This window comes from Anabas testudineus, chromosome 17, assembly GCF_900324465.2.
Source record: "Anabas testudineus chromosome 17, fAnaTes1.2, whole genome shotgun sequence".
Taxonomy (NCBI): domain Eukaryota; kingdom Metazoa; phylum Chordata; class Actinopteri; order Anabantiformes; family Anabantidae; genus Anabas; species Anabas testudineus.
Genome location: NC_046626.1, coordinates 15,156,980 through 15,184,772, shown reverse-complemented (window position 1 = coordinate 15,184,772; position 27,793 = coordinate 15,156,980). Strand labels below are relative to the sequence as shown.

Here is a 27,793-nt window from a genome sequence, read left to right as displayed (position 1 = left end):
GAAGACAGGCATTCGACAGGAAGATTTGCTCATTTTATATTTTGAGCAGAAATGTCTCACCGTGTAAAAGAATCATCTCTTTACTGGTGTTATCCTAAAAGATTACATGAGAAGGCAGGGTTGATTACCGTCTCATTTTAGTGCATCTAATTTAAGCTTCGTGATTTGACAATTGTAGCTCCAGACACATTGTTAGTTTCCTGTGGAATATGTCGAACATTCATTGCCATATTGCATCAACAAGAAAAGAGGCGCCTCAATTTTAAAGCAGCTTGTGGAGAAAATAAGAAACTCTCTCCCTGAGCAGCAAAATGTGAATTTCACAGACACAAAACCTTCTCCATGTGCTGAATGCATCACTCATTTGATTCTACTACTGTATTATTGATTAAACCACAAAACTGTTTTTTCATATGCAGGCTGGAGAGGTGGCAGATCAAGAAACCAAAACAGTGAGCTGAAAGATGCTAAAATGATTAGTCTGTATGTGTTCATCACTATTAGCAACTTTTTCTATATTATACAAAGTCTCCTGACAAATAAAAAATACTAATGATTGAATGCATTTTAATGCAACTGTCTGAGAAAATTAAATTTCAGAGGTTTCAAATTTCTCAATTAGTATTCACGGGCAGCAGTGCTTCATATCTTCAGTCACATCCATTTGATTCTGTTCCCAGACTGTGTGTTTACTGCAACATCTGTTTTTTTCCCTTTTTCCAGGGAGAAAATCCAGCAGTTGTGTCCTCTTGCAAAAATAAAAAAAAATAAATAAACTTGTTTGGTACAACAACCCACCAAATTACAAGGCATTGTTCACCCACCCATTGCTCCCGTTCACACCATGTGTCTGGAGAAACAATGTGAACTGAGGCATCTGGGTTTAAATGTTCATTTTGAATTTATGAAGTGGACAGACAGATTAAAGAAAACTCACAACCCTCTGATTGTCAGTGTAATGAACATTCAGTGTCCGGGTTCTTAGATAAAGTTAGGTCAAATTGACGTGCATTCATACGACAAGAGATAAGTACGTTTCCAATTATCATGTTATTGTGTCGGCCCCATGTAAATCAATCAGAGAAAACATGTTAAAGCAGACTAGACTGAACTTTATCTTAATGGTTTGTTTCCATTCTTGGGCTCTTACAGGTTATTTATTCATTTTAAAAGCCGTTTCTTCATCCATTTGCAATCATGTCAAAGCTTGTAGTAATGTCTCATTACATGATATTAATCACTGTGCTTTGCTTGACGTCTACTCAGAAGGTCATAACAGGAGAGGGGTGAAATGCTTTTGTTCTGTTCTTCAAAACGCTGACATTTTAATAGCTCAGAAGACTTGTTTTAAGTTGGTGAAAACGGATTTATGACACCATGGTTCTAAAAAGTGGTCGGAGAAGTTTGGGAAAATCATCTGAAAGTGTTTTATTGTTAATTTGGCTTTTGTGTCGTCTTAACTATAAATGTCTGTAACACCCTTCATCAAACCAGATCAGTATCTTAAGTTGTTTTTCCCCAGAAGATGCTGCAGCAGTTTTTGCAGCTTTAGAAACTGGGGGAGATTTCATAAATCTCCTGCATTGGTTCAAAAGAACAAGAGAAAACATTAATTTCTTTGGGTAAATCACCCAGAAGATTACAATTTCCACATGTGGGTGCTTTTTGTATGCTACGGGGCCAATCACGATAGATCTGCATTGACGTCTGAGTCAGATGCCGGTTCTTGCACGGAGATAATCAACCGCTGATGTTTACATATGGAGAGTAAATCCCAAGCGTACACACATCTTTGTATGCAAACAGCTTAGTATGCAGATGCTGCCCTGCCTCACAAAGATCATCACCTTCATTTACACGTGTCCAGATGGCGTGGTCACTTCAGGTCTGCCTGGTTCTGCTCTGGGTGAAAATGACTTGGTTTGTGAAAATGTGATCGGCAGCTGATGCATCGTCCCTTCAGAGAATTCACTTCCAGTTTGGCACAGGCTTTGTGTTTCAGGCATGGCACAAAATGTCCTTTGCTTTTGGTTGTACTTGTCCAAATGCTGACAAAGAACATTTACTCATGGGAGCAGGAAACTGAATTATTGAAAGAGCAGAACATAGTGTGTGTGTGTGTGTGTGTGTAAACTTATTCTACATAGACTTACACAGCGTACAACAAAGCTTTATGGAAAGAGTTTGTTGTCTCCTATACTACTTTAAAACACATTGAACAGACATCCACACGCACTGTAAACACAGTAAACAAGACATTAAGATATTTAAATTCCATTATTTCTTTTTTATTTATAGTGAATCCATTTCTTAAGATCTAAATATTCCATTCTTGAGTTATAGGTATAGTATTTATACAGTCAGCAGCTGCTCTAGGTCTAGAGGTGCATCCAAAAATGTTGAGAACATGATGCAATAACACTGCAGAAACAAAGCTCCTCTTGAAACCTTGGGAGATTGTGCTGGAACAGGCAGGGCCTTAAAAAACAAACTTCTTTACAAAGAAACTAGTGTGACTGCACACAGCTCAGCAGGAAAGTGATTACCGTGCACCTGCACTTGGTTGTAAGCGATATGAAGACGAGCACTGAAAGCCTCGGGAACGGGGGTAATTCCAGTGTCCATATAGCACATTTGATTTCACAGCATGACATAACGGGTACGCACGATTTAATGTTACACAGAGGAGCTTTATTGTCAGACTTGAGAGTGAGGCGTAAACACTCCGGTCTCTGCGATTCTCCTCAGATGCAGTCTTAAATTGAGCTTCACGCTGCGTGGCTGTAGGCAGAGTCTTGTTTTGATTGTCACTATGGGAACGGACAGTCTCTGACCCATGGTTACAAGAGCACAGGGATTTGATCGATGTAACAAAGCAACAATAATCTTCTCCCCGTCAGCTGGGCTGGTGCAGATGAAGATGTCAAAAACAAACAATATGGAAGCATGAACAGGAAACTTGTCTGTTTTAACCTGCATACATTAAATAACCTGAGATAACCACCCATCCTACAAGAAAGGGAACCTCAGGACAAGATCTTAGACACATGAAGCCCCAGAGTCCCATAGACCAAACCTCTGAAGTTGCACACAAACAGTCAGTCCACCCTCTGCCTTGACCCTTAGCAAAAAATGTGAGTAGCATAACAATAAGACGTGAAGAAAAACCATCTGTTTCAGGGTCCAGAGTTCACACAGCTGTTGCAGGTGAGCCTGCACGGGGACCACGAAGTACCAGCCACTGCAAATAGTGCTCAGAGCAAAGTAAGGCCTGGCAACTGCAACCGTGAGCCTCTACATAAATATTGACACTGTGTACATCCCAGCTCCCCAGAGCTTTTAGATGCCTTTGATTTGATTTGAGGCATGGGTGCAGCAAAGTTTGCAAAGGTGGAAACCAGATTCGCGTCCTACCGTAGTTTAAGGGCAGTTACACACTCAGGAGGCTCTAGATGTCGATGTTGAATATGGATTCTCTTGTCTATAAAGGTTAAAAAGTTGAAGAATGAGAAGGTGTCTGGTGGAAAGTTTGCATAGACTTTTGTTATTTTTTAGTTTGGATGTCTCAGTGATTCCCGCAGAGACTTCAGAGATGAAAAACATGTCTACTTTCAGCACCTGAGGCATCTGGAAGCAGATAACTTATGAGCATGCTGCAGCCAGCCTGGCCTTCTGGCTCACATCTGTGAGTAGAGCAGACAGCGACTGTAGTAAATACTAAACATCCAAATGAAATGCAAATAAGAACGTTTTAATGAGATTCTGCACATTTGAAATCTTACAAAAACAATCACCGTAAATAGGTTCGTCAACTTTCAGCTGAATTGCACCGTGCTCGTGTGAACACATCACGTTGTTATAGTCCTCTCCATCCTAACAATATGAGATTTGAGCGCGCCCGATCTAAATAAAATGAATTGAACTATTCTATGTATGTCTTTTGGGAGCATTACATTGACAGAGATGAGAAGAGGGAAGAGGTATGAGCTGAGATACTGTTATTACTATAAAGAGACAATGGCCCCTGATTGTGCAGACATTTCATGTACTTTTATAAGATTAAAATATTGCCTAGAACTGATGTAATGTGTTATTTTGTTAACTGTAATTTATTTTTATTATCAATATAATAAGGGCTGTAATGTAATGTAATGTGAGCTGCAGTATAAGCGTAACACTGTATGTGTCATGACTTTTACTTTACAAAGATTCACCAATGTTGACAATCTACAATCAGTAAGCTTGCCCTGTGTCACCTTACGCCACCATTTACATCAGTGGCTGTTATCATAGCCGAGCTGCAAGAGAATGAAAAGACCTCGTAATAACCCCATTATGGTGGCTTCCTAAGTATTATTATACCACTTCACTTCGGAGCTTGAGAGGCTCTGCCAAGAATAATGAGATAAACTGCTCAGAGCCAGTCCTGCAAAGCTTGTAGTGACCCAGCCACGAAGACTCAAAGCCGTTACTGCTGCCAAAGGTGCTTCTACAGTGTCTCGAATGAAGAATCGGAGTGGTTTAGCAGATGAGAGATTCCAGTGATTGATTTTCAATACATCTGCAAACATTTTCTCATTCTCATCGTCTGTCATTACTGTGTACTGTGCTCTTATATCACTGTGTCACTCACAGTGGACAGGATCAAAATAAACGCAGCATTTACTTGAAATCTACAACAGACATGCACGCATTAAAATGTTAGTATGTAGTAGTCATGTTTCTGTGGTTGTTCTTTCTCAGTTGGGTGAGTTATGTCACTGTTTGAACTGTTTGAGAAAACAAAACATTAGAATAATTACACCCATGACTTTTCATTCAAGCGTGTTGATGTTGACGGGGCTCTATTGTTCTACGGGGATTCATTAAGAGGAAAATGAAATGCAGCTCTCGAACTTAGCACGATATATATATATATAAAAAAAAACATGCCTTGGGTGCCGTTTCTTAGTTACAGCACATTAAAAACTCAGACATAATGAGCTCCTCCTATTATAGAAGTCAAAATACATTCAAACAGCCGTTTCTTCTCCCTACGAATGATTTGAAATAAATAAAAAAGGAAAAAGCTGTGAAAGACACGGCACAGTTAATACTGGAGCTAAAGTCAGATGAAAACAACTGAGATTCAATTTAACTCCCGATGGAAACACAGTGGATTCACTGACTCACATCATCATCTGAAACATAACTTACTTTTAAGAGCCACTCATTCACAACAAATAGGTTATGGTCATTTTTTGTGGAGACTGTAGAGGAACACAGTAACTGTTATTTCAAGGACTTAAGGTGTCGGCCTTCCGTGAGATCTGCAATTACCGTTTCCTGCAGGAGAACCCATTTTAGCATCAGTTCAGTGAATCATCCTTAACTCACAACTGGAAGCTTTTGCATTTTTATTAGACAGCAACCAAACCATACCTGTCAGACTGGGATGAGTATTCATTGTTATGTTGTTAATGTAACAGGTGTACACAATAATAATGTATATTTTATGAGACTCTAAGGTGTTGTCTAGTTTGCTGCAATCAACAGGAGTGGAGCAAGATGGCAATAATGTTAAAATGGCAAATCATTCTGTGGAACTGAAATATGCCTGGAGGGCCACGTTTAGGTGTCTGTTACAGCTGCAACTAACCATTATGTCCGTTATGGATTCATCCATTTGTTACGTTCAAGACTTGACCACGTTTTGTGGTCTATAAGATGCCATTAAATGTTAAAAATCACCATCAAAGTTCTTAAAGACTAAGGTGATTTCTTCAAGTCTCGTCTTGTCTGATGAACAGCAGCCCAAACATTAAATATTTACATTTGAGAAACGTGTAAAAATGACAAGCAACAATTCTACACATAAAAAAGTAATAAATAAACAACATAGCAAAATGTGTGCACGTACTGGTCACTTGATGAGGTAGCCTACATCTACATATCTGCAATATAATATAACAGCTCTGTCATTTTAAGCATAACAATCACAGAGGTGTCAGAGATGTAATCGCACTGAGGTCAGAGTTAGTGGTGTTTTAGAGGAAGGGACGAAAAAAAAAAGTTAATATTAACATATTAAGGGTGGAATTAGTTTAGATTGCAGAAGTGCATCTGATAAAGTGACCCCCCGAGTGTTTACTTATTCTATGAAGTGAAAGCGTGGAAACAAGTTAATATTCATCAAGTGATGCTTTTGTATTTCAGCTTTCTAAAAAACAATTAACTCCTCTTGACTCTGTTTGGGTGAAGATCTGTTTGGAAAAGGCTTTACCTGTTTTTTCAATTTCAGATGCTACATAACAGAACAGAAGGCAGACGTAATTACAACAAAAACATCTGAAAAGAAAATGAACTAAAAACGTGTGCTCCACAGCTTGTCGAGACGTGCGCTGCTGTCACTTGGACAATCAAACACGATGTGATAAGGAAACTCGATCTTATCCGTGTTGTTATCTAGCTGTCGCAACATCAGCAACAGCTGAACCGTGTGCAGGAAGTGCAGATGGAACACCGGGGCACCATAGATCAGCTTTTTTTATTGGGATACATACAACATTTTACAGTAGAGACTTAAATAAGTTGCACACAAATTACACATCACAGCTCAAAAGGGCACAACATGAAGCACAGCAGCCAAATCAAGTAACATCAAAGGGTGTAGATGGAGGGGGAAACCACACGGTATGATTCATTACTTCAGTCATTACACAACTAAATTTGATTATTACAATGGCAAAGACCAATGTACATACAGTACACACTCATTCGCACAGTGATACACACATGCACAGGAACAGTTTAGCTTCGAGCTGCCACCGCTGGAGCTTGCTGCTGATCACTGGATTGGAGCTGTCTTCCCAGGTACTCCCTGTGAAAGAAAGAAATAAAACAACAGGTTACAACTTAAAAGCAAAATCATTAACAAAACCACTTGAGCACTGGTTCGGGATTTTGGGAACAACTCTTATTTGCCGTCTTGTCGAGAATTAGATTGAACAAAGACGACTGTGGCCACTGTCGGGTCTGTAAAAAGCTCCAGACGACAGCCAATCAGCTTAGTTTAGCATAAAAAAGGGAAAGAGACGGAAAGAGATTGAACAAAGTCGACCTAACAGCACCTCTAAACTCACTAATTTGTTTTTCTTGTTTGTTTAACCAGCACAAAACAACATTTAAAGACATCAAGCTGATGTTTTCATAGAGGATGGGACTGTGCCAGATTAGGGACTCAACATAAGTTTATTATTATCAATAAATCTAGATTAATTTAAAGATTATTTTCATGATTTCATCCTTGGGTCTATAACATTTTAGAAAGTAGTAAAAGATTAAACTGATTATCGAGATAGTTTTCAATTGGGTGGGAGGAAAGACTTATAAATGTAGTTTTATATGATGTGGTATCAAATCTTCCATTCAACTCTGACCGAGAAAGCAAACAGTCTTCCTTCAATATTAGATTGAGGTTTAAGAGAACTTCTCATTTTCAGAATAATTCTCCTTATTATTCTGACCTAGAGACGATGTTAGTCTCACTGTTGACCTATAACGCCATTACTTTGAAAGGTCACACTTTTCCTTCTGGTTTCTTTTTTGGCAGTAACATTTTCAGGTGTGTTATCATGACACTCACTTTATTGCGACCAGAAAGATTAAATGCCTCTCAAAGCTAAAAAAAGGAAAAGGCTGGAATGGTCCTTGTGATGGTAGAAATTATGTTCTTAGAGAGCTGAGGGCTACGCAACATATTTTTTTTTATTTATAGAGCTACAAAGCTTTTAGGGCTTTCTTCTGAAACTTTCCTACTTGTATTTTTACAGGCTGTCATTTTCCTACATTTACAGATATGAATCACAGCAGTGAGTTAATACAGGAAAATACGTGAGTTATAGAAAGTAGCTGAAAGCATCTGATTTATAGACGCTCCAAGTACTTTCTTTCCTTTTTAGCCTCAGTTCTCCCCCATTTAAAATACCAAATATTGCTCATCTCCGGTCAAAGCTTCCACACCAGCACTTCAGTTTTTTTATTTAAATATTTTTGTTCCCTGCCAACCCCGAATTGATGAACAGCCAAACATTTTGAAACAAATCACGCTTAAGCACGCACAGTGGAAATAGTGTCTTCTGAGGGCCAAAACTCTGCACACATAAGGACATCACTGATTAGAATACATGAAAAACAGTTTTAGTAGAAACAAAAGTCTACAGATCCTCCGAGCAACATGCGTCCTCACACCTGCTGTAGATTAATTCAAATTTATTTAAGGTTTTAAGCCTCTGATCTTTAGTTTGGTTTGTTCTTACTGTTCCCTGTTTCAAGCACTTATGCACAGTGGAAAAAAAATGAGAAGGAAAAAAAAAATATATGAATCAAAAATCTTCACACTTTTTGTCAGTGATAACCTTTACTGTTACTGGTCTGCAAACAGCAGCTACACAGTATGTTCATTCAGAGTCTTGCCAGTTAGTCCATAACAGGAGATGGCAATAATTGGATGTGGAAGTCATTGTTCTGCAGCTAAGGAGCTTTCTGACGTATGCATCTGCAGCTGCTGCATAAATTAATATTTACATGCAAATGAGCTCTGAAAGTTAAATACAGAACGGTCTTAGCTACGCTTAAATCGGAGGCTGAATAAGGACATAACTAAGCATTTTAAAATACAGTGGCAGGAAAAAGTATATGAACCTTTTGGAATTTCATGGTTTTCTGCATTTATTTTTCATAAGATGTGATCTGATCTGATTTCTATCTGATCTAGAGTCTTTTTTGTCAGTCAAAGTAGCTCTAGTCCACACCTCCAATAACTTAACACCTGACTCCAGATAGTTTTTTTTGAGGTCATCATTCAAAGGGTTCACATACTTTTTCCTTTACACTGTGATGTTTAATAAGGGCATGGAAGATCAGAATATTTTTTGTGTATTTTAGGCACGTTATATTTGTCAACACTCAATACACAATGTTAAGCCAATCACAAAAAGCCATCCAAAACATGACAGCCACTACAAGACAGTGTACAGGATCTGCTTATTGTTCACATCTGGCAGCAGCTGGTGCTCTTGGATAAAGCCAACAATGCCTGCAGTCAGTTACTGGCACTTAGGAGCAACATGAGAACATGTTACTCCTAACATGGAGTATGGGTCCTTATTCTTCAAAAAGCACACAGGTGCTGGTTCAGTAGAAGCCTACGGTCTGTAACAATAATATATTTAACAATTTGCATTGTTACAAAAGGAAGTGGACTGTATAACTGCAGACTGGAGTGGAAGACCTACAGGTACAGAACCCTCTGATAGCCTGTCTTGGATAATCTATCTCTACTGTTGATCCTGCTCTCTGGAGGAGACAAACTATTAAATGTTTATGCTGGCTTTGTTTTTAGTCATTGATGTGACAGTCATGGCTCTAGTACCAAGATATATTACTTCACTTTGTGAATTTGGTGCCTGACAAAGGTCTATGACTGGCAGAGTGTTATTTCTATTATTATGTTTACACACAACAGAAGCTATTAACCCTGATACTGATGTTAGCTCAGAAAAACAAAGGCCCAGGAGAGAGACCTGAAATCCACTGCATCTGAAATCCTGTGCAAATGATCATTTGAGATCATCAGCCCTGATCAAGAACCAAACTGGACATAGCTGCATTTCCAACTCACTTGTAAGTGAATTGTTACCTTCAGTTTTGGGCTACTTGGTGTGTGGAGGAATGCTGTCAATCAGAATCTGACTTCCCCTACTCCACCCTCACTTTGGATTCCTTATTACCAAGTATTACCAAGTATTTTTGCTGACCATGTCAACGCCAGGACTTTAATGGTCACCAAACCTCAGTACAACAGTACACCTTTGGTATGTGGTGAGATTTGCATAATGTATGTGCAGCTGACAAATCTGCGGCAACAGTGTGATACTAATCTGGACCATAATTTCCAGGGAATGCTTCCAGCACCTTGTTGAATCCATGCCATGAAGAATTAAGGCGGTTCAGAAAACTGAAGACACAATGGCTCCAGCTACAGCTGTCATCAGCGTGGGGCATAAAAAGCTTTATGCTTCACATTATTTAATGTTTCCTTAGCATCCCTCCACCAGGTGTGCATTAGATTACACCAAGACGAGACAAATACACCAGGAAATTTCCAGTTTTATGCTTATTTGTGACAAGCTCTACTGGCATTTTGAGATAAGATTAGTTAATATTACTGCCATAAAAATTAACTAAACACTCCTGCATTCTGAGACCAGCATTTGACCAACAGCACAGTCTATTCAATGACACTGAAATAATAATTAGAAAGAAACTGCAAACTGAAAGTGCATTTGATCACTTCAATTTTTTACCATGGTCAATGTCCCATGTTTTTTTTTTTAACTCTCTTGCTCTGGCTTTTGAAGGGGAACACAGTGATATTTAACACTTTGGGGTATTTTTCAGGTTATAAAAGTCAGACTAGTGCACAACACACTGTGATATAATAATATGTCATGTATAAAATATCACATATTGACTTGTGTCAAAAGAAATGGTCCAGTCTAGACACTGAGGCCAGTACAGCACAAGTATAGAGTGGCTGTCAATAAATGATGGGCTTAAACAACAAACCATCGATACCGAGCTGAATAGCAAAATTACATTCTTTCACAACCTATTCAAGACGTGGAAGCTTATAGAAAAAGATGACGTTTCAAAGAAGACTAAAGGGCATGAAGACAAATATCAGTAGTTTCTTAGTTCACACATTCATCTCCGCTGTTGTCATGACAGCAGGGGCCGTCAATGACTCGGATAAGAATCAAGGTAACCCTCTCAAGGTGACAGTGGGTGTAGTGAGCTGCTTTGAAAGAAATCTTTACTTTGTGACTGAATGAGGCCCAAACTTAAAAAATAATAAATTTCCACCGACTTCAGAGAGGTCTTTAGTAGCTTTCACACATTTCCTGTTTTCATGAAAGCACCCCCTCTCCCCCTTTGAAGTAAACAGACTAGTGAAAAAGCAGACTGTACATAATAGTCACAAGTGACAAACAACAATGCTCAAGAATTTTTCTCGTTGTCTCTTTCAAACCCATTATATCCTTATAACACAAAAACTAATTAGTATGCCGTAAGCTAGGTGCTACATGTCATCATCTGATTCAGAGAGAGGCCACAGGTGAATTAAGACTTGGAAGTTAAAGAAAGCACAAGAACAGACGAATGTCTCCAAAGTTGATTTGTGTGCAGGGATTTTAAATTACATGTTGCTGCTTTTACCTGAATTCCTGAATTATCCATTCCACATCAAATCAAATAAATTTTGCCTTGAGAATTAAGACATTTACTGAATGTTGCATCAGTTTTCAACTGAGACTAATGAATATACAAGCTCTATCCCTGTTAATTTGTCACCATCTCGACAACATTACACCCAACCTCTTATTTTCATTTGCCTCAGAAAGTCATCATCAAACCCAATTTCTGGGATTCATTGCAGAGTTAAAATAACATTTTCTAACAAATAATTTTTTATAAAAAAAAGCCCAGAGAACAAACTTCTCAAACTTTATAAATCACATAATTAACCTTGCAGCCGCTCTTTGTTAAAGATAAAAAAAAAAAAAGATCTAAGTGACTCAAGTTCACAGTTTTGTGTTAAAACAGGTGCAGTTTTGTTTCCTGTAATGACTCATCTAGTTCATTATGGCCTTTGAGAGAATTTTTTAAATGTAGTTTTAATTTAATTTAAAGTGATTGGTGACTAAATCCGCAGGCGGAAAACTTCTTCAAAAGTTTATCTTAACTCAAAATGAGCCTTCAGAAGTGAGTCTAAGTAGATACCTTTGAAAGCTACATTATTTTTAGTACAAAAGTCTCTCTTTACATTTCATTATGAAAGTGGTTTATGTTTATCTGCTGTAGCTGCAGTGGAAGAACAATACCAAAAACACACAAAGAACGTAACTTTCAAAGATATCCCCACACAAACTTGAGAATGTAATTTGCACAAATGGAGAACTGTGAATTATTCTTTCCAGATCACTAGGACTGATCAGTATGTACATTTGCATTTAGATGTAGTCAAAGACTTTTATCTTAAGAGGCTTAAAAGTGAGGTGCAAAATAAATCACCACACCACAATAATGTCATATTTTATCACCTAGATACAGAAGATCATCCACAGTTTCACGTTTATAGACTTGAATCTTCAGTCAATACATTGAAAGAGAGTGGGGATCAAACCCATGAGGACAAACGTCCACTGGATCTTAAGTGCAACGCCTTAACCCCTCGGCCATGCTGGTTGCTCAGGAATGAATGATCAGGAAAAACAATTTCTAACAAGACACCCTTGAAGAATTGTGGACTTATGCTGGAAGGTACAGTATTCAATCTGACTGGGGATTTATCTGACTTTCTATTTTGTTAATGAGAATGTGTTTTCTTTTCTTTGCAGTTACCCAAACAAGACTGAAAACCCTTTGTGCTACAGTGAATAATTAAACCTCTGCCCACACTTCAGTGAACATACAGTTTACACGGAGCATTAAGATCACTTAGATGGGAAAACAGCATTACGCTGATATTAAATACAATACCTCCATCCACAGTTGCTCAGGGAGCTGAGTGTGTTTTAGATAGCAGCAGCAAAACAAACACATTTTGTTGCTTGTTGGTTTTTAGTGTTTCCAAGCAATCCAGTGGACAGAAAAACACACAAAGATGAGAAGTGAGATGAGTGTTTGGATCAAGAGAAAATCTGAAGAGTGATGTCTTAACATTAAAGCTGAAGTAATGGCTAGTGATTTAGTAGAATAAAGCATAGACACTGTCAGGTTTGAATAGAAGATTTTTAAGGCAGATAAGGTTAGTATTGTGCCTTTTTAAAAACGGACAACACATATATTTTAAATCAATGCAGAAAATGTGTAAAAGGTATTTTGGTAAAGATCTCTTAAATTTCAAATTATTAATTTAAAATCTTCATTATCAACTCACATATTTCCCAGCATTTCACAACCCAGCTTCACCCCAAGCAGAAGCTGGTTCCAGTAAAACCTTAACGGCTTGTTAATGTGGGTGGCATTTTGAAAGAAAAAAAACATTACATCGGGAAATATGTTCATACCAGTTGTGGACCATGAGCTTCTGCACAGCCAACAGGGCGTTGTAACGGACGAGTTGGTCCTCGTGGTGCATATGATTCATCACCAGCTGTTTTCCACCCAGCTGCTCAATCACCCTGAAATAAGAGGAATAAAAGGAATAATGGAAGGAAACCTTTACCCACAGAGAAAAAGGTCATTTTCATTTTCAGGTCATTCAGCAGGCTAGCATCAGACAATCTAATCCAGCCTGCCTGAAATTTTCTGTGTCTTATGAAGGGGTCTGTGGCCTTGTAAAAGGAAGAAATGCTTTGAAAAAGCAAAACAGAGCAGCATAATGCATGTAACAATATGGTAAATTATCTGGCTAGACAAAAGAAAAGTAGGTGAGAGTACACAGACTCTGCATTAGTACTGTTACACAGGTAAACTGATCCTAGTGGGGTTTATTTACCAGCCTAAGGCTGGAAATGGAACATACCAACCACAATATTCAGACTATAAGAAAACAAGATTAATGCGGCAGACAAGAAAAACAATTTGCAATCTGTCAGTACCACAGTGTCTTTAGAATAACAAATGCTGAGTGAGATCTTAAAAATAAATGGTGAGGATAAGGTGGTCTCCAGAAAAGAATAAGCCCATCAGAGGTTTTAGGGTCTAGAGTTGAGCTGTCGCTCGCAATTTTCTGCTTTTGTTTGGATACTTTTCCACCGTCTGCAACTGATCAGCTACCATTAAAATATATAAATAAAACATACTCTATAACAGAAATAGACAACACCCTGACTTTCAGCACAACCTGACAGAATGTATTATTTCCTGGTGGCTTCACACATGCAGGCAAATCATTGTGTCCAGACATAAACAAACATAGTCAACTACAGCCACACTTTTTCCCATTAAAAGTGAGCTGTAGTCTGGAGGAAACATGGGTCAGGCACTCATTTTGAGAAATGCCGTTAACTAAGTTTCAGGACACAAACTCAGAGTTATAGCTTTTTGTTTATGTCTCATTTGGTCAACGTTCCAGTTATAACATTTGCTTTACATATATTCTTTTATGTAGCTCATTTAATAGAGACAATGGAAAAGTATCCAAACTAAAAGTACATGTGCAAGTCAACTTGCTGAAGCAAGTGCAAGGGGTTTCTCACTCCTCTGCAACATCCTAACTAACTGAGACAAACAGCCGACCATAATACACAGTGGCCTTTGGCTTCTTTTGGTTATCTGAGTTTGTTGTCTTCCTACCAGGTTCAACCAGTCTGACTATTCTCATCTCATTAAAAATGTGTCTTTGCAGTGAAGAACTGCTGCTCACTGGAGGTTTGTTGTTCTTTTACATTGTTCTCTGTAAGCCCTAGAAACTGTGGATGTGGAAGATCATCAACAGCCTGTGAAATCCTCAAACCATCCTGTTCGCCATGGTCTAGTCCATTATTTAAGTCAATTAGATCTAATTTCGTCCTCATTTCGATGCGGCCACTGAGTGCATTTCTATTATGACTCAGTGTCCCTTGTTTTGCTGAGTTTTCCAGTTTTACTACAGGGATATTTCTCCATCTGCTACAGTTGGATGGAGAAATAAAAATTACTAAATAAATAAACAGCTATTTACTGCAAAGTCTTCCCCAATGGGATGCCAGTGTCAAATACTCTACAAATGGGGGTTTAAAATTAGTTATAATTTTGTTTTCACAAAGAAAAGTCTCACCGTTTGCCACGTGGGTAATGTCGCACGTACTCTCCGATGTCATGAGCTGCCACAGCTATAACTTGAGGATCATCAGACACCTCCAGGAGCCTTGTCAAGATCCTATTGAAGGAAGGAAGACAAAAGGGGACGCCTTCAAATCAAGAGCTCTTTCTGCATTGAAAAAAAGAGGTCATATCGGACCAGACGTTTCTCAGATTCTTGTAGACAAAAACTGTCCTGAAACAGCTTCATAAAATAAAAAGATTTACTAACTGATCTTTTAGCATATCAAGGTTAATGTGACTTTAAATTTTAGGTAAAACCTAAATGTTAATCTTAGGACAGGAGGCGAGGCATCCTCTACTGAAGTGACACCTCGAAGCTTAAAGTGAGACAAAGCGTGGGTTCAGCTGGAGACACTAATAAAATAGGAGGGTAATTTAAGCTAAGATGATGCCAGAGCTGATTACAGAGAGAGGACAGTGAAGAGATAATGAGATGGGTAGATCAGTATTTTTACTGAATGTCAACAGGCCCACAAGTGTGTGTGACAGGAATACTAAAGAACACAAGTACAAATTGATGTTTTATCTCTTTTGATCTGAGTCCGTAAATTGGACACATACAAGAATAAAAAAATAATGTCAAGAGCTAGTGCAATCACAGGAGATTGTGGAGAGTGTGTTCCTTTACAGTAGTTGTTACAGGTTTGACCTGTAGGAGGTGTTACCAGAAAACGAAATGTCAGTGTTTTTAAAGTCAAACTCAGTTTAGTGCCAGTTTATTAGATATAGCTGGCTAACATTAAGGCACTCCAATACAGATTGATTTACTAAGGTATTCTATCTGAATACAACAGGATACCACAATGATTTAGGGTATATTTCATATTTAATTGCTAGTATCAACTAGTTTCTGTGCTTTATAGTTTCTGATGTGTCAGGGGAACAAACTAATACAGTATAATAAAAAATTTGAGGGCCTTGGAGGAAAAAAAAAAAGGGTAAGTGTTTTATCTTACTTGAGGAGCTCATAGTTCTTCTCATTCAGACGAACAGCATTTTCACGCCAGAACTTCTCAGACTTGTGCACAGGACTCCATTCCAGGCGGCCCGACTTGAGTTCAGAGCTGTACTCATCAAATGAGCTGTTGAAACAACAAAAAAATAATAATTTTTTGAAACAAGTACAGCAACAAAACAGTCTAAGGATCACCATTGTTATTTGTCGCTGAACCATCCACTGTATCTAGGTCACCCAGTCATATTATCAATGAAACATTCAAAATTAAAAGAAATATGTTTAGAAAATAAAGAATTAAAGATTACTGTACATCATAAATATTATATTATAATAAATATATATTATTATAATTGACTAATTATAGAATATTACACAAGTTTTTTTCACAATATGTTCTCTTTAGCAGAATATATATATATATATATATATAAAATATTTCATGTTTAGTTTAATTTGGATCAATGACATAAAACCCACTGGGTACCTGAGATCCTGCACACTCTCTCCCAGCCTCTCCAGCAGGAACTTAATGTCCTCTGTGATGTCCTCATCATCGTATTTCTGCTGCTCAAGGTTCTCCAGCTGCTTCAGCACCTTGCACTGAATCATGGCCAAAGCGTACTCCTGACGAGTCTCACGCTCTGCAGACTTTTCCAGAAGATTCTGACAGGGACACGGTGAGAAGATGTGTGAAGGTGATTTATTTACTCAGTATCTGAAAGAAAACACTTATTCATATCATGTGACAGAAAGTTTCTAATATTAAATATCAATCAGTCATGAATTTACTTTAAGGTAGATATACCTTTTAAACCAGGGTTCATTTTGAAGTGCTGTGAGTGAGGTGTGAAGAGGATGAATGCAGAGCTGCACAGTAATAAGAACATGATGTTCAAGTATTGTTAAAGCTACTTTTGAAGCAAACTAAGAAACCCGTGTGATTCTGTAATGGGCAGAAAATTCTGGTGGCAAATTTTTGAAGTGGTACAAATGAAAAGTGGCTTCAGCAGTGACAGAGATGGACCACAAACCATACCCTTTAAGCCAGCATTGAGAGGAAAAAAAAGCTACACTAGGTATCTGTCTCCTTTCTTTTCTAACAATAAGCTGGCATGTGTTCACAAAAACGTTCAAAAACCATAAACAGGACAAATCATAACAAATGGTTAGAGCATGTGTGTCTTTGAACAGAAATGTCATGTTTTCTGGACGCTAACTGAACATTTTACTCTTAACTTTTAGCACCAGAGTGAGATTAGGGCAAAGGAATTATAAACACTACAGTACTGCCGTTGAGGATATGTTCAAGGTCTTTCCGATGGTTCGAATAATTGAAGTCACATTGTTAGTCCCGTGTGGCGAGCAGAAACATTTGTATAATTAGGACCTTTGGGAAAAAAGCAACATGCAGAACATTATGTTTTATAAAAGACTTTAGTAAATAGAGATTTTCTACCACATAGCACTATACCTGCTTTGTCAAAATAAACATGATACAACAGCAAAATAACTTAGGTCTAAACATTATGTGTTATTCTACATGCACACTGTAAGGTCAGGTGAACGACTTTAGGGAAAACCCAGTTAACGTCAAGACGTGTCAGAGCGTCCCCTTCACTGCCTATCACTGCCTTTAATTATGTGTGAAATAGCAGCCAAACTGAACTACCAAGTTCTCTGGCCAATTAAAAACCCAAAACTGTAACGGCTCAACACAATATTTAATTTCTAAATAGTTTAGTTACATTAAATAAAAAACACCAGAAAAAGCGGTCTATTAGAAACATGGATGCGTATTTGCTTACATGTAAGTAAGAATGGCTGAAATAAATGAAATACTCCAGGAAACAGTCTGTCAGAGAAGTATAAGAATAGCCATAAATATCTGCCTTAAAGTTGCTGGTGAAAATCATCTACCTTTTCTTCACTGGTGTATGTGCTCATGTTTCAATAATGCAATCAATGACATTTATCACACCATTGTGCTCTGAGCAAGGTCACTGAGGCTGGCTAACATTGCTGGGTTGTGTAAAACTAGAAGATCAGTGAGCTTAGATTTTCATTTAAAAATATATATTTCTACTTATTTTGTGAGGTGTTCAGTATGATGTGTGCTTAGGGTGTCCATGTCCTGCAGGCTGTCGACTACACATCTGCATATATACAATGTCTGTTTATATGTGTAAAATGTGTATTCACTTGAGACTAAGAACCTATTTATTTACTCTTCCAACCATAATACTCAGCTTTCTGAAGATGTCAAATTCATTGATTTCTAATGCATTTCCCAGATGTTCCAGAGCTCGGTTGGTGCCCTGTCAGGCTCACTAACTTCCTATAGTGAAAAAGCATCTCAGCATGGAAAGATAAATAGGTATTTGCCCTTAATTTAATTTTATCAGTGAATGGTATAGGGAATTCATTACCTGGCATAAACACAAAACAACACAGCTAGTCCAGAACACAGCTCTTAGGACTACATTAAAAATTCAAAAGATGTTTTCAGCAATCACAGCAAGGAGCTGAGGGGGCAGCATAATCATAAATTGTATTTATGCATCTTTTATGGGCTTATAGGTTGCCTCATCTGTTGTTTAAGAGTTGCCACTACAAATTGTTCTTGTTGTGACAAATTATAGAGCCAAATTAGATGGAAATATTGAAAAAGCTATTCTAGATTTAAAAACCGCAAATGTTTGAAAGCAGTTTTATATATGTAATAGCAATGCATGCTACATATTTCCATTTTCCATGTGTTTCCAAATCTCAACAAATGACAGAAACCCTTCAGAGTCAATACGTTTTCATAGAACTGCTTCAAGTGCCACTTTTTACACTACTACGAGGCTCCACTCCAAAACCCATTCTGCGCTTACCTACTCTGATTGGTTAGAAGGATGAGGGTCAATGGAAAACTTTAGAAAGGAACATCTCAACACTGTTGCCAGGTTGCTCAGTGAGTCTGGGTCCCAGCTATAGTTACATACTGTAGCTAGAGGAACATTTAATGGTTATGTTTGATATTCTGGAAATATTTCATATTTAATGCAATTAATGTACATTTTACCTCATTCTTGTTGTAAAACATTACAACAAATGCAATGCGCCCCTTTGGGAACCACAGTTTTAAATAATGGAACATGATTTTCTTTTTTCTAGTAAAAAGTTGAATTTCAGAGACGCATCAAGCAAATGAGAAACTGTCGACATACCCTGAAGGCAGCCAGAATGATTCGAGTGACCTTCTCTTTGACAGACTCCTGGAGGATGTCGGACAAGGCCGGCACGACATTGTAGCGTCTCAACTGCTCACAGAGCTGAGGACTGAAGGCCAGGAGCCAAACACAGAAGATCATCTGGTACTGAAGCTGGAAGCCACATTTGTTGCTCAGCACGGCTGTGATGCTTAAACAGAAAAAAATAAGAATAACTAAAAACAAAAAAGGTGAAAAAATATAAAGAAAACAAACAAAAAAAGAAGAAGAAAAAAAAAAAAACAGAGTGCTAGGAAAATGACCCACATCTACACCTGTTTGCTAATAGAGGAGCTTTCACAGCTGTGTTCGTAATTCATTATCTCCGATGGTGTCTGAGAATGAACTGTTCAGACACTCTTTAGATAATGGAAGTGTTGCTCAAAATACAGAATATAGTACTAATGATTATAGCTAGACAGCAGCCCATTCCTTTTTACAGAGATAACTAGGCACTACAGAGATGTGCATGTCATAGATGTACAATAACTATCTGAAACATTTAGGCAGTGAAATTAGTTTTTGAATGCTAAAACTAACTATGGGACAAGGTGAAAGATGGTACTAATCAATAGTATGTACCACAAGAAATTTTGACAGCTAAAATCAGGCATACTGACCCTTCTGTTATTTAGTTTTCAGCTCTCTTTCCTCACTTTGTCACACTTTGCCATCTACAGAACTTTGGAAATGTAACACCAGAGTAAACTGAGTGTGAATATGTATAAATGTGTCAATTACATTTTGTGACCATCTCAATGGAAACATAAAACGCTTCCACTGAGCTGCTCAGCATTACATTTGACTGGCTCAATTTTTCCAGGCACATCAAGAATGTGAAACAGAGTACAGGCAATATTTACTTTGGCTTTAAAAGATTTACTGTAGTGCAGCCTAATATTTATTTTATGGTGTTAAGCTTAAAAGCATCACACATACAAAGGTATACAGCAGACAAGAGACTTCGGGTCATTACTGCACTTCAAATAAATACATAGTTTATTTTGCTTCCATCAGGATCAGCGGGGAGATCTGACTTCTTTTCCCTCTCTGCTGTCTTATTTGTTGATGATTGACAGTGCAGAAACTTCAATCTATGCACTCTGGTACTTTATGTTTTTCCTAAATGCTGTGCTTCTTTTAATCTATTAAGATGAGATAAGATAACCAGCTTAACTAGTTATAATTAGAATAAATTCAATTAGATTTGACAAAAGTCAGAATAAAAAAAGTCATTAACCCATTGACCTACTCAAAAAAAAATTTAATAGAAGCCTTGAAGTTTAATTTTTGTAAAGGTAAAGTAACTGTTTTTAAAAGGATTCATTACTTACCAGTTGACTCCATCAGCTTCCACCCAGGCAAACCTGTACTCATTCACCCTAAGCATGAGCTGAAGGCACCCAGCCACACACTGGACATACTGAGAGCTCTGTAACGGACAGAGGCAAACACTTACTCAAACAGAAGTATGAGCCTTAGCTGTATAATCAGAAAAACAAACAAGATGTTAGAAGGTCAAGTACAATTAGTGTAATTCTGAAACATGGAGTTGGTCACAAGCAGAGACACCAAATGGAAAAAGACCAGTTCAAAACTTGCATTGCCATCACCTATCAGACCTGAGGCATTGCTCATGCAGTTTATTATACGTGTCAACACATGCCAGATCACAGACTTAACAATACAAAGCAACAGCAGGGAAAAATATCCCATCAGACCTGAGCAGAGTAATGTAAATTGAGATTATAGTGGAGAAAGCTGAGAGGAAAAATAGATTGCATTAATCTGTTAATTGAAACAAAAGCAAGGATATCCAACAAGAAGAACAGGCAGCAGTGACATAGAGGAGCGAAGAAGAAGAGGTTACCTGGCTGGAAATGCAGAAGACAAGATGACAACCAATAATTAGATAGCATTAATGTTAATATATTTCTGAGTTTGCTTCTCAGAATAATCACGCTATGCTCGACAAAGTGTTGGATAAGAAAAAATGGTAGATGCTGCTGCTGTGTAGATACTACTTCAATTTCCCATGTTAGCCTAATGTACAGGTAAAGCTGTGTTTGTCATGCGCTTTCAGCATTAAGGAGAAGTGGCTTATGACATGCAATTTGTACTGTTAAAACCAATCAGTAGCAGCAAACACCATGCTGTCTAACTGGAGAATCCATATAAAATTGCTTTAACAGGTCTCCAACAGTCTGGACGTATTAATGAAACACTGGAGCGCAAGATCAGGATGGGAGAGAAAAAGAGGAGAAAGAAAAGATGTGAAAGTCCAGTGACAGCTGACAGTTGCCAGCTTGCACAAACCCTGACTTTTGTTTTTTCTTTGTTTTGGAAGCGCCAGGCAGACTGAAGTTGCACTTCACACATACTCACTTCACTGGGGGAAATAGTTCCTGCTCCTGTACTTTCTGGACCTGTACCTTGTAGGTTCTAATGAGAGATAAACAAAAGAAACAGGTGCAAAATTGTTCACAATCCATCGATTCGAGCTAATTTACAGTGGCACTGGACTGCAAATAACCTTGAATACAAATGCATTCAGTGGTAGTGGATGTTCACTGAATCGCTGGTTGGCTGTTGTGGAGAGGAGCCACAATCTAAAGAAACAGTTATAGTTGAAAAACATGTAAACTGAGAAAACATCATACTTTTGAAAGAACTGGTTACATCTAATTTGAACACAAACTGAATATTTTACAAATGCTAGAGCACAATGCAAAAACACAAAACAAACTAAGAATCAATAATCTGCTCACTCTTTGGTGCGTACACCTGCCAAGGCAAAGCCAGCACCTACAGTGCAGTTTTCATCAGACCATCTCAAGGTCCGACTAGCCTCAACAAATTCATTATGAATAAATACATTAAATGAATTCAGACAAGGTTGTCACAGTGAGGCAAATCAATAGTCTAATTAAGGGAAAATGAATAGAGAGGGAGAAATTAGAATAGAAACTGCATATGACATAAATAAAGGGTGGGGGTGGGGTTACTGTTCCAATATCTAAAAAAAATAATACCATATCACATGATAACTTTGAATGACAAATCAGAAAAGGTATTTTATTTTAAAACTCAACTGTAAAGACAAAGATGCTAATTTAATTTGAACATCTGTGCTGCCAAAAGGGTGAATTCCAATTAGTTGGACGTGTCCTAATGACTACAACAAACCTTTAATTTTCAAATGAGAACAAACCCTAATTATGAACATTAAATTCACAAAATGAATTACCTTGACATGAATTATTTTCCCCTTATTATACAGCTGCTACTCATGTACTGTGCTGTAGTAGTCAGTTGTTAGTCACATCCAAATGACAAAATATTGAATAGCTTAATCTCCACATGTAGTTTTTTTTTTTTTTAATCAAGATGATTTTGAAACACAGGATACGTGTGCAGCTCTAGTCTGATTGATATATACCTGTGAACTGAGTTGGCTTTTGATCCAGTTGAAGTAGTAGTTGAGATCACTTCCCTCCATCAGATCACGGCCCCATGCAGCCAGCTTGGCAATGATCCTTGCAGCCTAATGCAGAGAGGACATTTCAAATTCATAGTGCTTTGCATCAAGTGATGGAAATCCAAAAAAATCATTATTTTTTCTGCCGTGTTCAAGGATTTCTAAGCTAAAGCAGGAAAAAAATGTTACATGATCAGGTTGTGTTTGATGCATTGCAGCATCTTACATTCAAATTACAGGGAATGGGAGAAATAATGAAACCTTAATAAGAGGGAAGGCTGGAAACATGTAAACGAATCCTTTAATTTACAACACTGCGTCTAGTAACCCAAGTGAAACACTGACTAGACCCAAAACACAAAAAACAATCCTATTTAAGTGCTAAAATGACATAGGTCACATCAAGTACCTCATAAACAATTTCAGTTAAGTGCCCCCTGTGCTCTGTGATCAGACAGGAAAGAATTCAGCACTCTAATTTCCTCCTTCCCAGGAGGGGATGTGTAAAAATTGAGGCTGTAATTTAAAAGCAAAAATCAGCATGGCAGTTGAATTGAGTTAAAATGCTATGTCACAAACGTGAGGTCACATTGTGCCACCTTGCTGGATACAATCTGGCTGTTATTCTTAATAAGTTCTAGTACCACAGTTCTCAGTTTGTTGTTGGATGGTTATCCTTTATTTGAAAGAAGTGGAAAGGAGACATAATTACATTAATTGCCTGTTTTTGAGGAAAAGGGGGAAAGGTTGCTTTGTGAGGAATTATTGATGCCTTGCTATCATTAGAAGCAGAGGTACACTTGTAAAAAATTAATGGCTGTAAAAAGCATGATGAAACACACCATATTATCTGTGAAAATATGATGGGTACAGCATGATTATGGTTAATTAGCTAATTTCCTCTATTAAAAATATCAAACTGTGCTAAAGTTACATGGACAACAGTACAGCCTGCTGTGCACATGTTGGCTGAGGTTTAACTATATACTGACAATGCTCCTAAACAAATGAATTAATCATTTATATTTTCACAAGATTTCCAAGGTTCTGGGATTGTACTTTGATTTACATGCACCAGACTCTTAATAAAGAGTTTGAATAGTACTATGTTATGCATTTGGATTTTTCCATACTGTAAAAATACTAGCAATATCTCTTGACTGACCATGTGGACAGTAAAAAGATCCTGACGATTCAGCATCGGGAGGAAGTAGGACCAGGCAGTGTTCTTCGTCTTTTTGGCGTAGTCAAAGAAGATGTTCACCCTCTGATGGTTCTCCTAAATGACAGATGAAATTAAATCTCAGATAAGTTCTTTGGTTTTAGCTTGGGTAGGAAATTGAATTGCACAAATTGCATGGAACAGAATCCATCATTACAAGTTTAAATAAAAGAAATTAAATCTAATGTTTATATTACTCTAAAGTGATTGCAAAATAAGGATGGAAAAAAAAACTGCCATGTCAAGGTGATTCATGATCACAATGGTAAATTGACTCAATGCATCATCTACTGGCTAACTTTAATAAAATACCCACAATGTAGTAAATCAGCACTGACATTGGTGCCAGTTACCATTCTGTTATCTCAGTGGCAAAATGTTTTATGAAATATGAAGTATTAAGAAAAGGCCTTACACCCACCACCACTCACTGAGGTATGACCTTTTGGTATAGTCTATAAGATCTATACAGTGTAAGGTCGAGGTATCTTTAGACTGAAAAACCTTACACTACGGGTGGGTAGTCGAAAAATTATATTACATCATATATGCATCTAACTCTTGATTAAAACTTAGAGCTTGACAGAGCTATAGGAAAATATCTCCTTTTATTCCCTCATAGGCCTGATTTGTTCATAATATGTCAAAAGATCATTACAAAGTATAAAAAGTATATTTGTGACTCTTCAGGTTTTCTGATGATGGTTCTAGTTGGTTCCCTTATATATAGAGAAACACGCATGTCCTATTTGTCTACCATCAGTGGATCTGTCTGTGTACCTGCAGAGTGTCATCAATCAGAGTCAGGATGTACTGGACTGTCTGCTCCTTGGAGATGTGGGCCATCAGGTTTAGGAAGGTCTTTGCACACTAAGAAAGAACAAAACAGATACACAGAAACTGAGAAGGGCACCTCTAAAAAAAGAAAATCAGAAACTAACCCAGGTGAGAGAGCTGGTCTGTTGGAAGTAAGGTTTACAATACAAGAAACTTTTTCAAAGTGAATAATGATTCTAAAACCACAAGCTCTCAGGATGGCCTGTGCGGTGATCCATGCATCCTGTCTGTACACAATTAATGTGTACAGACTCGCACAAACTGCTCCTTCTTCCATGCGGGAGTTGCCACTGGTCTCTGACATTGTAATGAATACTGTAGTCTAGTTTACAGCAAGCACAGTGAGAAGTTGCGGTTATTGCTGTGTTGTATAAATACACTGCTTATCTCATTTGTGTTGGGTTTTGGAAGGAGGTGGAAAAATAATCAACAAGGAGCTGCAGGCCTAGGGTGCCTTAACAACAACCATAGCACAAGGATTTTTCAAAAGCTAAAGTGAGGCATTTATTTTAAAGAAGATTATACCAGAATAAAGATAAGTATATGCTATTATTAAAATGCTCCAAAAAGGTTAAAGTAAAGGGTTGTCTGTTTGATTTGTAATGCGGAGAACTGTAAATAAATCTAAGAACTGTGAAGCATGCACTGGATGAGACACACAACAAGTCACAGATATTTTAAGTGCCTCTAGTACCTGATGTCCTTCATTAGTCAGAATGACCTGTTTCTCCTCAGAAGTAGCCACTTCAAACTTCTTGATGAACTCACAGTCCTCTGAAGAGATCATCTGACTTCTAGAGGGAAATTCATTGAGACAATGGCACTTTACCACAATGATACTATGGTGTGTGCACTAGCATTTGTAAAAGATAATTAAATATTTGAATTACACACTATTTTTACTTGTGAATTATGCCAACAGTATGGAAAAGCAAATTAATCACAATTTATTTAAAAGAATCCTTTTACATGCGACATAAAGGTAAAGTGCTGACCCTTACACTGAAGGATTTGGTTTAGCCTTCTCTCTGGCATCCTGCTTCTAATTTCAAGGGCAGTTTGCACAGAAATAAAAACTAACCTGAACATACCATAGGTTCAGACTAAGTAAAACACACTTAATGACTTTTTAGGAATTCTAATGTGAGTCAAAGGTTAGATCTGATGTAAAAATGTACAGACTCAAAGAGGAACCATGACTAAAGGCCACAAACACAGGAAATAAAGCAGAACCACTTTAAGACTGGTACACTGGACTGAAAGCCTACATTGTCTAAGAACCTCTAAAATAATGACTTAAAGAAATAATCTGATATGACAAAGTAAAACAAAATAACCATATTGGAGGGTGTAGAAGCAGCGTCAGAATCTAAGTAAATGGTGTGTATAAAACAAATATCAGACATTTTATTCAATATAATGTAGTCTAGTACGGCACCACAGCTCACCACATCCCTGCATAAATCTTTCTTTCTTTGACTGTGTTAACATTTCCTTTTCATTCTTGAAAGAGCAGAAATTGTGTAAAAAAAGGTTGTATTAAAGTTTAGTAAAGTATTGCATTGCAGTCCATATGTGGATGTGTTTTTATGAGAGCGTGGTGTACTGTTGCAGTCTGTACTTACTGCAGGTAGGACTGCCAGTTGACCAGGTTGGCCCGCACCTCAGCTGCCTTAGCAGCTATGATGTTGGTGGGGACTGCAGCGTCCACAGCCCCTCGGATATCCATCTTGTGAGAAATCCACTATAGAATATGTGAAGATATTAACCCAAAACCACCTGAAAGGAGACATTTAACCTGCATTGACACGGTGACTTAGTCTTAGAGCTTTTAAGCCTATTTCATGTGTGATTAGGATAAGTCAAAAAGTGTTTATTTCTAACAAAGTGTGTTATGTCACAATGGTTTAACAAGTAACTTAGATGGCTAGTTAGTTAGCGTTAGCTCTTAAATGGCTGTTAGCTATGAGGAAGCTGTACACAGGGGCTTCCTCACACTTGAGCTTCGAATCGTTTTCCATTAATGCCACACATATTCCTACATGTGGCAGAAATATCAATCTTACTTTTAGTTAGATAGCAAGCTAACAAACCGTCCCTATGATGAGCAGCAGTAGGTTATGCTAGCTAGATGACTAACATTAGCTTAACCCAAAGTCACGACATGTCAAAATGGCTCTTTACGACAATTAAGCCTGTGGTTGCACAGTCTGTAACTTTAAACAGTGTCGAGGCTGAAGCTAAATGTAACGCACGTATAGAAATTGTTTAATTATAAGGTTGTCAGTGAGCAACATCGTTAGCTAAGCTAGCTTAATAAGCGGAAGATGCTAACCTAAGCTAGCTGTGCTAACGTAGCTCCTCGTCTATTCCGTCTCCGTGTCAACATGACAACCGCGACACAGGGGAGAACATTAACAGCAACGAAATGACACAAGACATAGATTTGCCAGAACATATTATATTTGATTAGGAATAACAGAGTAGAAATACAGATGGATTACTCACCTTGCAACAGCGAACAGCTGACAACCTACAACACGGCGTCTGTCATGTGACAGTCAGTCACATGCACCGATCAGTCAGAGCCCGCAGGGAGGACACGACGTGGTTTACATCTAATCAGAAGACTACAACACTTTTTACTCCACTGAATGTATCCGTTTTAGTATTCATCTCACACTTTTAGAAAAAAATATAAACTATATATTTATATATCTTTTTATTTGTAATGCATCAGCAGATTTTCTTAAGTTAAAAATCCAAGTAGCCTACTTCTTCCACCAATGGTCAGATTGTGTTTAAGGATATTATTTTATAAAGCTTCTCACTAAAATAGTCTATTATCAGCATCCATTAGCTAAAAGCAGCCGTGCACAGTAACATTAACTTTACTTTACTCTAGTAGGTTTACTTTACTTTACTGTTGCACTGTTACTCCAGTATTACTATATAGAGGTACCTGTGGTTTTCATCAGTGATTTCTTTTTATGCACCCTTTTTCTAACATGCAACCATTGTTTGAAGGGAAATATTGAACTTGTTTTCTTTACAATTACATTACATACGCCCTTAGTTACTGAATGATTAAATTAACCACTTGCATACAAATGCGATAGTAACACTACTACTCCACTCATAAGGGTCCCTTTTCTGCATCTCGAGTACTTGTACATTAGGTACTTCAAGTA

At 37.7% G+C, this 27,793-nt stretch overlaps 1 protein-coding gene across 2 annotated transcripts; it reads right to left on the bottom strand.

The window, feature by feature from the left end:
* Nucleotides 1–6,507: 6,507 nt before the first annotated feature.
* Nucleotides 6,508–27,209, bottom strand: atp6v1h (ATPase H+ transporting V1 subunit H). Of its 2 annotated transcripts, none has more exons than XM_026373992.1 (14): nucleotides 27,111–27,209; nucleotides 26,228–26,346; nucleotides 25,297–25,396; nucleotides 24,546–24,635; nucleotides 23,709–23,822; nucleotides 22,505–22,609; nucleotides 21,451–21,507; nucleotides 20,400–20,497; nucleotides 19,024–19,216; nucleotides 16,296–16,474; nucleotides 15,810–15,935; nucleotides 14,807–14,908; nucleotides 13,113–13,226; nucleotides 6,508–6,859 (listed from the first exon to the last, which is right to left on the bottom strand). In XM_026373992.1, the coding sequence occupies exons 2-14, from the start codon at nucleotides 26,329–26,331 to the stop codon at nucleotides 6,790–6,792; spliced, it is 1,452 nt and encodes a 483-aa protein (XP_026229777.1). In that variant the 5' UTR covers nucleotides 26,332–26,346; nucleotides 27,111–27,209; the 3' UTR covers nucleotides 6,508–6,789. The 2 variants fall into 2 exon arrangements, with proteins under 2 accessions (XP_026229777.1, XP_026229778.1); XM_026373993.1 differs by having other exon boundaries at nucleotides 26,228–26,381; nucleotides 27,111–27,201.
* Nucleotides 27,210–27,793: the final 584 nt, after the last annotated feature.